Genomic DNA, 11,076 nt, shown 5'->3' on the forward strand with positions numbered 1-11,076 from the left:
AGACAAGGAAAGCAGTGAAACCTATAAATAAATGGCATGTCGTGGAGCCCATTTGGTGCATGTAAATATACCAAAATGTGCTGCAAAGAACCACGAAACGACATTACGTTCAGCTACAAAACCCACCTGCCTTAACTGCCAAGGGAAGAACACTGCTTACTCATTAGCATGCCAGAGCTGAACATATCATATCTGGAGACAAGGAAAGCAGTGAAACCTATAAATAAATGGCATGTCGTGGAGCCCATTTGGTGCATGTAAATATACCAAAATGTGCTGCAAAGAACCATGAAACGACATTACGTTCAGCTACAAAACCCACCTGCCTTAACTGCCAAGGGAAGAACACTGCTTACTCATTAGCATGCCAGAGCTGAACATATCATATCTGGAGACAAGGAAAGCAGTGAAACCTATAAATACAAACAAACCTACCTGTACTCAGAAGGTAGCAGGGAGATGCTTCATTGACCTAATCACCACCAACAGTCATTCACTTCCATTACACACTACTATTAAGTTCAAGAAAACCCCACACAGGAGGATCAATCAACTGCCATTCCTATATCTGTATCCCCAATGCTCTGCCAGTAAAAATGAAATTTCTAGAGAAAAGAATAAACCTGAAGCAACTCCCAGTTCTCTACAAAAATGGATGTCAAGGTAAAACAGTCTTGGAACTGAAGACAGAATTTATACTTCCCTTTTCTCCTCCCTTAACTTACCTGGGAGATGGAGAAAAACCCATATGGAAATAACCACTTCTTCATGATAACCTGCTTACATTATGGGAGACCTTGTCTTCACTTTAGTTTACCACGATGGAAGATTGATCAGGCTGACTAGAATGCCTTTTAATACCTGCCAAATTTTGACATCACTACAGTCAGGATCCTATCAATGATGCAAATACTTTCTGTGATGTACGTGTTTGCATCATTGATGTACGTGTTTGCATCATTGATGTACGTGTTTGCATCCTATCAATGATGCAAACACGTACATCACAGAAAGTATTGTCCATGCAGCTGCAATTGCAATTCCAAAAACATCAACCAGGTTTCCACCATTTCCCAAACCATGATGGAATTCAGAATACACAGCATGGTGTTTAGGGTAAGGTGCCACCTGTGGTCTCCCACAACTGTGCCATCTGTACTCTTGTGACATATACAGGACTCTGTAAATGCCAGAAATGTGTGTGGCATGTTGTATAGTATTGTGTTGGGTTTTGTTGTTTCTCTGACTTCTTGGCGACAGTGAGCCTACATTGCTTGCCACCACCAATGGGGGGTGAGCCAAGCTAACCGTCATAGTCTGGCAGGCCTGTGCCAGGGTCACCTGAGCTTTCTGGCAGAGGCCCAATAAAAAAAAAAAACACTTTTTGTTGAAGAGAGTTCACAGGGAATACACATTAGCATTAATAGAGGCACATAATTCAAGAAAGCAAGCTTATATGGCATCAGCCAAAAAAATAAAAACTTCCAATTTCACCCATCCGTTTGCTCCAAATGATTGTCTAGTTCTGCCTTGAACTTATTTAAGTTTTCGACTTCCACTATGACAGATGGAAGTTTGTTCCAACTCTCAAGCCGACCGGGCTACCCGGGTGGGTAAAGTACCTGCCTAGCAACCCAAAGGTCGCAGGTTCGAATCCTTCCTCGGGCTTGGATCAAAGTACTGCAAAAAACCTTGGGAGGTGCATTATGGCCACAGAAGCCGATGTGCCAACAACTACAAAAAAAAAAAAAAAAAACCAACTCTCAACCACCTGCTGGCTAAAGACAAATTTCCGTACATCTATTCTACAATTGTTTTTCCTCAATTTGAATTTATGTCCTCTCAGGTGAGTAATCTGAGTAAGAAGAAGAAACCCATCAGCATTGAGCTTGCTCAAACTATTCAAGGCTTTATACACCTCAGTTAGATCACCTTGCAAGTTCCTAGTCTCCAGATGCTGCAATTCGCAGAATTTAAGTCTTTCTTGGTAAGAGCAACCTTTTGTTTCACCTACCAGTGTCATTGCCCTTCTCTATACTCATTCCAGCAGCTCTACATCCTTCCTAAAATCAGGCCTCCAGATCTGTATGCAGTACTCAAGGTGTGGCCATTGCCTTATACAAGGGGACAATCACTTTATCCTTGTTAGCAAAATTTCTGTATATCATTGACACGACACCCTGAGCTATTCTTGCAGCCTGTCTGCACTGTTCAAAAAACTTCATATCTGACTGCACTATTGCACCCCCCCCCCCATGTCCTTTTCATTCTCTACTACACTGAATGTACCAGATTAATGTACCACACAGTTGGTACATTACTCTGGGGTTACTGCTACCCATATGCAGTACTGTAAATTTGTCAATGTTAAACTTCAGTTGCCACCTCTCAGCCCATCTGCTCAACTTTTTTAGAACCTGTTGCTGTAGTATACTATCATTACTGTCATTAACAACCCTGCCAACCTTCGTAATGTCTGCAAACTTAGACATTAACCCTGATATACTTTTATTTGATAACTGTTGTTTTCTGTATTTATCAAAGATAAATACAGAAAACAACAGTGGGCTCAACACCAAACTCTGGGGGAATTCCACTAATAACATTAGTCCACGAAGAGCAGTCTCCATTGATTAACACTTTGTCTTCTCCCACTCAACCATCCTTTTATCAATTGTAGCAGCTTGCCCTTAATGCCATACTGCACCAATTTGTGCAGTAGTCTTCTTCCATGTGCAACAGTATCAAAGCTTTCCTAAAATCAAAGTATATAATATATATAAATTATTTTTTTGCATCCAGTTCCTGTGTGTCCACATTATAGTATCCAATCAAATTTGTCAGACAAGACTTCACCTTGACAAATGCATGCTGTGTCTGAATTATTGCTGCAGTCTTGTCTAGATGATCCTGCAATGCATCTTTAACCAGTGACTCCATTATTTTACCCGGAACAGAAGTTAAACTAAATGGTCTGTAATTACTCGTGTCACCCTTCGATTCCCCTTTATGAATTGGGGATACATTTGCACATCTCCATTCCGTGGGGACCTCCCATGAGTCCAAGGAAGCTTTCATAATTATGGCTAAGGGTCTGCTTAATTCCTTTGCTGCCTCCTTTAATATAACTGGCTAGATCACATCCGCCCAAGGTGCCTTTTTTATGTTCAATTGCAACAATTTCTTCTCCACTTTGCTTTTTACAAAAGCAAAATTATTACAAAGTTATTACAAAATCATTTAGCTCCCTGCTGGAGTTTGATAAGCTTCTGGCCTCCACTTACCTACAGACATTCCTCATGTGTGAATGTAGATGCAAAATACTCATTAGTTTGTCAGCTACCTCAGCAGTTTCATCAACAATCGAACTGTCGATATCAAGTGGACAAATCTGATTCATCCCCTTCCTTATAGAGTTTACATAATTAAAGAACTCTTTGCTGTTTTTCTTTGCATCCTTTGCCAAATATTTCTCATAATCTCCCTTTGCTTGCCTAACCTTCTTTGTTACAATTACAGACTAGTTTATATCTACCATAATCTTCTGTATCACCTGATAATTTATATGTATCCCATATATTTTTCTTCTCTGCCACGAGCCTCATTAGTTCATCTGCCCTCCATTTGGCCTAAACCTTGAACAGTATTTCTTAGTTGGGACAAAAAGAATAGTAGCTTCCAAGATTACTCCCTTGAATGCTCCCCATTCAGAATTTGCTGTTGGTAAAATCGTCAGTTGATCATCATCAGATTCTTAACGCATGAAGAATCACTGCTGATAATCAAATCAAGAGTATTACTCCCTCTAGTTGCATGCCTCTCGAACGTGCTGTTTTAGAAAAAAAATTAAAAAAGGTAAACTGCAGGATGGAAGCCTCCAACAATTCATGTTCAGGGAATTGGACCATAGTCTGCCATGCTGGTCCAGTGTGGGTTTGCAAATCGACCGTGTTTAGTGGTCAGGGGCTCAAACTCCGCTCTACTCAAAGAGCATGTGCTACTGCACTCCTGCTCTGACCACGCGGCTATGGAGGCCTCCGCTTTAGAAAACAATCATCCAATAAATCCACAAAAGCCTTGATAGTGTGCGAGTGACCAACCACAAGTTCCAGTCAATATTTGGGAAGTTAAAATCCCCCATTATAAGACAATCTGATTTACTGGCCCACTCTATTTCTCTGTTTAGTTATTCATTTTATTAATCAGAGTCATTAGGCCTATAACACACTCCTACTCCCAATTTTGCTTTCCCAGTGATTCTGTTACACCAAACTGATTCAGCATTGTACTGTTCACACATGTCAGCTGGATGCACTTCCTTAGATTTTATGTGTTTCTTAACTAACAGCATGACCCCTCCTCCCTTTCTATCTTTTCTGTACACATTTTACTCCCCAAATTCCAATTCTACATTCCTTATCTTTGTGTGACACCACATCTCTGATATCCCAACAATTTCTGCCTTTGATGCCTTGATCAGCACTTCAAATTCATCAAATTTATTTACTATACTTTTAGCATTGGTGTGCATTCAAGTACACATGCACCTGTCCTTACTCTTGGTTACCCTAACACAGCCCTTGTATTTACGTGTTCCATGATGACTCCCAGCAGTTCTTGAAGTCTCCTGCAACTTGCACTGTAGGCTGCTGCTCATTACAATAGAAGCAGTGCAAGAATCGGTTTTGCCTCTGCCTGTGGCTACTGTTAATCTTTTAGTCTGTGACTCCCACCAAGGTAGCAGTTTTCTGAGCCACCTAACACTGCCTCAATAGCATCAACCAATATTCTTGCACCCTTTGTATTTAAGTGTATTCCATCCCTGTAGAAGCAGTCTCCCCTGTTAGCAAGCATAGACTGCGCCGAAAAAAATGCACATTGTACTCCCCAAATTCCAATTCTGCATTTGTTATCTGGAGTATAATGGTTTTACTATTGCAGACCCATCTTTGATATCCCAACAATATCTTTCTTTGATGTCTTCACCAGCACCTAAAATTCATCAAATTTATTTTCTGTACCCCTAGCATTGGTGTTCATGCAAGTATAGATGCGCCTATTCTTACACTTAGTTATCCTAACACAGCCCGTGTATTTACTTGTTCCATGATAACCCCCAATCCTGGAAATCCCTAGCACCTTGCTTTGCAGGCTGCTGCTCATTCCAATATTAGCAGGGCAAGAATCACTTTTGTCTCTGCCTGGAACTACTGTTAATCTATTAGTCTGTGGATATCCCCCCCCCCAAGATTTCATAATTATGGTTAAGAGTACTTACTTCCTGTGCTGCCTCAATAGCATCAGCAAATATTCTTGCACCCCTTCCATTTAAGTGTATCCCATCCCTGTAGAAACAGTGCCTCCGTAGCCAGGTGAGCAGGAGCGACAGTGCGTAGCACATGCTTCTTGATTAAACCGGGGTTCGAGCCCATGACCACCAAATACGGAGGATGCAGAAAGGTCAGGGAATGACCACCGCCTATCCCCGGAGCAATATGGCTTTAGTTGATAATGCTCCTAAAAACCAAAATAACAAATAACAATCCCTGTAGAAACAATCTCTCCTGTTAAGGAGCACATACTAGGCTGAAAAAAATTTACCCCATGAGCCTTACACAGTCTCTCTAGGGCCGAATTGATTGACAAGGCTCTCATCATATACTTCCTCCTATCATGTCTGGGCATAATTTCTGAGTAAATCTGCAGATCTCTTACTCTTAACGTCACTAATGGAACAGGCGCAGAAAAGAGCAACAAGATTAATGAAGATAAGAAAAAGGAGTACTCTTCCCAAGAAAGATTTCAGTTAAATTGCAGCATCTGGAAATTAGGCACTTGGAGAGCAGATCTGATTGAGGTGTTTAATGCTTTGAATAGATTGAACAAGCCAAATGTTGATGACATCCGTATTCTTGACCTGAGGGAGTTATAAATTTAAACTTTTGTGTGCCAATTGGGCCGAAGCCCATATGCACTAATTCAAATTTAGAATTTTGAACTATGCTTTTAATTTTATGAGGCAGACTTTAACGAAATAAGTTTGTTAGTAAAGTAAGTTTAAAGCATGAACATAACACAGAACAAAATATAAGAGATCTGGCCAGTTAGACCCTCGGAAATGAATAGCACTTAGTGCTATCCAGTGCCTTGGGTTATCATCCCTATTGTATGGAGTTAGGTCTCTGCTATCTATCTGCGCTCTTTAGATTTTATTTTAAAAACTTTTGATCAATGCAAATAGAAAAAGCCCCATAATTAGCTTGGCTTAGAAATAGCATATCTAAAGTGTTCAAATCCAAAGCAAATCTCTCTCTCTCTCTCTCTCTCTCTCTCTCTCTCTCTCACACACACACACACACACACACACACACACACACACACACACACACACACCCTTTTGGAACTTAAACTTATACATTAAGGCATGCCCCATCAGCAGAAAGCAAGCACACAGACCAAACTGCAGCTGTGGTCTTAACTTGTAATACACCATTGAGAAGAGGGCAAGAAGGCATATGTCTCTCTTCCTTTGTCAGAACTTTCCCATCTAGTTTGCCATGTTCTTATAAGTTCATCATTTATTCTCCTCCTCAACAGCAAATTGCTGCCAGTCGAGTGCCACTCCTTCTTCTGGACATGACTGAATACCCAATATCTCAGTAGGAATGCCTCTTCTTGAACAGTACACTAAGCCAGCATGGATTACTAACAAATCTGCTGCTGATAGCTTTGCAGACAGAACCTGCACAACATCCATAGAAATTGTGCAACAAGCATGGATTATGTTCAAAAGAGCAAACTTTTGTGTGGATAACAAATGTTTTTTAATGGCAGAATTTGTACCACCAGTATACCAAGCTCTGGCAGCATGCATGATTATGGGCACAAAAATGCATTCATATAACATCTTCAATTAATGCCCCATTTCACTAGTACTACTCGTTAAAACTTGACATAAAAAACTCTGCTTTCTGCTTCAGGTATTTAATGTGTTCTGTAAAAAAAAATTGCTCTTCTAAGCACAAACCCAAGTATTTGATGCTTCTCATGTACCTCAAAGAGACATCCCCACATCTAACAATTTGCCCTTTAGTAGCATTCTTACTGTTTTTTGCTACGATATTTGCAACTTATGGATTTTACTCTAAGATAAGTTCTCAAATATGCTACGCACTTTGTCCTCAAATTCTTTTCTGGAGTTTCCAAAAACAACTAAAACCAGATCATTAACATAGGCAATGGCATCTCCCATGTCACTCCAAAAATTTGTCTAATACCATATTCTACATAAAAAGACCAAATATCAACTCCTGAAGGCAACCACATTCCACATCATAGGTGCTCTCCTCCAACAGGACTGTACCACCACTCTACAGTCTGAAGAGTAATCCCTCAAATTGTTATGTAGATGATACAGAGAGCAGTTCTAGCCCTGTATTGGATGCTACTCCACTACAAGGCATCGGATGCACCTCTAAAGTCAACAAACAAGCTAACCATGTACCGCTCAGAATAATTTTCAACAGTAGCTATTAGATTTCTTATAGCATCTTCAGTTGATGACCCTTTTTTAAAGACACATTGCCTAGAAGATGTTAAATTTAAGGCAATATATCTTTCATGAAATCTAGTTATAATTAATCTCTCATATATCTTACCTAATAAAAGACAACAAAGCAGTAGGGTGGTATGAAGTTGGCTTATTCAAGAGCTTCTCCAGATTCTTCAGGATATACCTCAAAACTGCAGTCCTTGGGAAAAATTCCCTCATCCAGACATGAGTTATACAGGTCCAGCAACACTGCAGGATACCAAGAGGGAAAGTGCTTTATGATATGCATCCCAAGGAAGTCAATATCTGGAGACTTTCCATCCTTTACAAGATGTACTGCCTGATTTAATTCAACTTGAGAGAAAGTCAATTTGCTGACACATGAAACATAACCTTTTGGAAATAACTCAGACAATACTTGGTGGACAGACTGAGCCCATGTGACAGTATCTTTCCAGCTGTCATCCAAGACACTGTAGGTACTACTGCAAAAACCATTTTGTCAGTTATAATCTTATCATTGTAGTATTAGTAATTGCAAACATCAGTTTAAAAAAAAAGCACATTTACAGATTACTTGTCCATCCCCTCCAATAATTTGTCTACTTTCCCTTGAATTTATTCAAACTATCTACCTCCACAACAAGTGTACTTCAAGATACTCGGCTCTCAGCAGGTTAGGACTATTTCTATTTCTATTACTACTACTTAGCCACATGTTGCAAGGAAGCCTGAGGCTTATGCTGCACCAGCCAAAAAAAAAAAAAAAAAAAAAAATTCCTGAGTTACCCTGTGAGAGAAAGAGAGAAGTAGAAGGGAATCACCAAGAAAGAGAAGAATAATGATATCCAGCTCAGGACCCTGAGTGTGCCAAGCCCATATTCACCAGATGTGAGCCCCTGAGATTTCCTCTTTGTTTTCAAAAGCACTGCAAACCCCTGTGGATTGACTCAGTCCCCATGTGCCCTATGAGGATTAACCTGTAGGTAGGTACCCTCTTTACATCTCTCAAACCATGTTGCCCCGCCATCTGTAACTCACAGGACCCTTTGGGAAAGGTCTGGTCTTTGGTTTCACTATTGAAAATTCAACTAATAATCACTGTAGAACAAATAGGCAATAAAAGTTGAAATTCTAACAGACATTACTGTTAGAGAAGTTGAGTTTGGGCAATTCCACGTTTTCTATGGGAAATTAGTATTTTATTAAGAAGGACAAATCAGTACAAGGATTCAGGACAAATCAGTACAGCTGATTCAGGATCATCCAAAAAAAAAATAACCTGGTTCCATCAAGATATCTGTCCTGTCCAATCCTTTCTTAAATATACATTAGTTCTCTAGCTCTGTAAGATGAGGTGATAATTTATTTCAGTAGTTAGTAACCATTTGAAGAATGTTCTTATATCTGGCTGGTTATAAGAAAATTCTCTTTTAGCCAAATAATTATTAATGTTATGCTATTAACAACTATCCTTCTTTAATTTAAGGGCATGTTTGTACAACCAGTAAAGGGAAAAAAAATCCCATTGTTTCATTATTTAATTTACTGAATCTTTATACTGAAACTGTTTAACAGAATAACAAATAACTATTGCTTATTCTTTTCCATTGATTAGTGAAGATATAAATTCATTTGATAACATGCATTATCATCATTTTGTAAAGTGTTCATATTGATATTTTCCATTCTAATTTTTCTAAATTCTGTTTTTATTTTCTATAGATTGCCCAGGCAGAAGGTGAATTGGACAAATTGATACAAGCAATAGCAACTTTAAAAACTCTATAGTAAAACAAGATTAAATATAATTATAAAATATCATATTTTTATTTATTGAACAAACAAAGTTAGTCCTCAAAAATGAAAGGATGAAGTGTTCAATTCAAACACTATCTTCTACGTATTTCTGTATAGAGAAACTGAATTTCAAAAATCTACCTACCTAGTTTTGTAAAGCTACTATGACCACATGTGCATATATACACACACAACTTATGTACATGCAATGCATTGCCAATTTGCATTTTGCTGTTGATTAGAAGTGGTTTTGGTATTGACACAAAGTTAAGAAATTGTTGATGTATATTTCAGTTATTCAGTTAAACTTTTCTACACTGAGATCTGTTATTAAGTTTATTGATTTATTTTGGTTTTCTACAATAAAAATGGAAAAATATATTGCATACTGATGGTTACATTCAAATCTATAAGTTAGATTTGGCCACTTATTCTTCTAACATACAGTTGGAAACTACTTAGGCAAAAATTCACAGATGGGAAGAAAATTTCATTGGATATTTAAAGTTTACACTTCAGGTGGCTTTAAGGAAGCTCTGGATAAACCTTTTTACATTTTAAAACCTTTAAAGGTTTTAAAAGGTAAAAAAAAAAAAAAAAAAAAAAATTCATTGTTAAGACTGTTCAAGACATGATGAAATCAAGTTGTAATCTTTATTATAGTCCATGCAGTTTTTACCTTCTTTTCAATAGAGCAATTGCAGATTTCCAATCCATTGCTCTATTACACTGATGGAACATTGAGTGAAACCTTCCTGAATTGTTGAAGAGGTCCATGTCATCTAACTCCTGGAGTGGCTCCTCAAGCATTCTGATTTCTTATGTAAAGGAAAAAAAATAAATAAATATAGAACTTACAGAATTCCAGGAATATTCTCTCTCTCTCTCTCTCTCTCTCTCTCTCTCTCTCTCTCTCACAGTAAAAGTTTAAATATGTAATTAATTATTATAGGTCTTTGAATATGTAAAAAATGCTGACATTAAAGTAAGGAGCATATGTATCAGGTATGACAAGACTTTATAAACACCTATGACATTCTGGATACTCCTAATTCAGTGAGGTAGAAATAGCTGGCTGGTAGCCAATCTTCTTGGAAATGACCAATTTTCAACTGGTCACCTCTAAAAAGGGTTAATAGTTCCCTGCGGAAAACTGTGAGGTTGTAACTGTTGCATCTTTTAGTGAAGACCCTGCTTATGTTGTGAAGTTAAGTAGCCTGAAGAACGTTTTTCCATAGCCTACAATATAAAAAACCTTGAGCAACTGTAGTTGTGTATCAACCTTGCAGTTATAAAGATCTAAAGATTTATATCTTGCATTTTCTGATCTGTGTGTTGCTACAAAATGAGATTATTTGATAACTGTACACTTTGTTATGGATACAATAACAGTGACTATAGCTGGAACTTCTGCTTGCCTTGTATGGCTGTTCCAGAGTATAAACAGATTTTTTCCCCCTTATATATTACACTTATACCAGTTGTCATTTGACAGAATGACCCTAGGGCCTTGTTCAGGTTCTAATAGTACTGATGTTACTTAGGTACACACTGTAGAATTTAAAAAAAAATTAATAATAATAATAAACTGTTCATACTCTGGGGCAGCCATACGTAGTAAGCAGAGGTTTCGGCAATAATCATTGCTATGGCAGCCTTAGTATAGAATAGAAAAGAGGTCCCCAAACCAAAGTATGCTTGGTTTGGGAGCATTGTTTTTATGA

At 38.2% G+C, this 11,076-nt stretch overlaps 1 protein-coding gene across 1 annotated transcript in view; it reads left to right on the forward strand.

Annotated features, from left to right (window-relative positions):
• ValRS (Valyl-tRNA synthetase) overlaps positions 1 to 9,680 on the forward strand; it is a 394,022-nt gene extending 384,342 nt beyond the window's left edge. Inside the window, exon 26 of the mRNA XM_090381628.1 lies at positions 9,278 to 9,680. Within this exon, the coding sequence (XP_090237754.1) occupies positions 9,278 to 9,343 (66 nt within the window). The 3' untranslated portion in view covers positions 9,344 to 9,680. The remainder of the gene's footprint in view (positions 1 to 9,277) is intronic.
• The last annotated feature ends 1,396 nt before the right edge of the window (positions 9,681 to 11,076 follow it).

This window comes from Mastigoproctus giganteus, chromosome 9 (assembly GCF_048544385.1).
Source record: "Mastigoproctus giganteus isolate SK-2022 chromosome 9, ASM4854438v1, whole genome shotgun sequence".
NCBI classification, from domain to species: Eukaryota; Metazoa; Arthropoda; class Arachnida; order Uropygi; family Thelyphonidae; genus Mastigoproctus; species Mastigoproctus giganteus.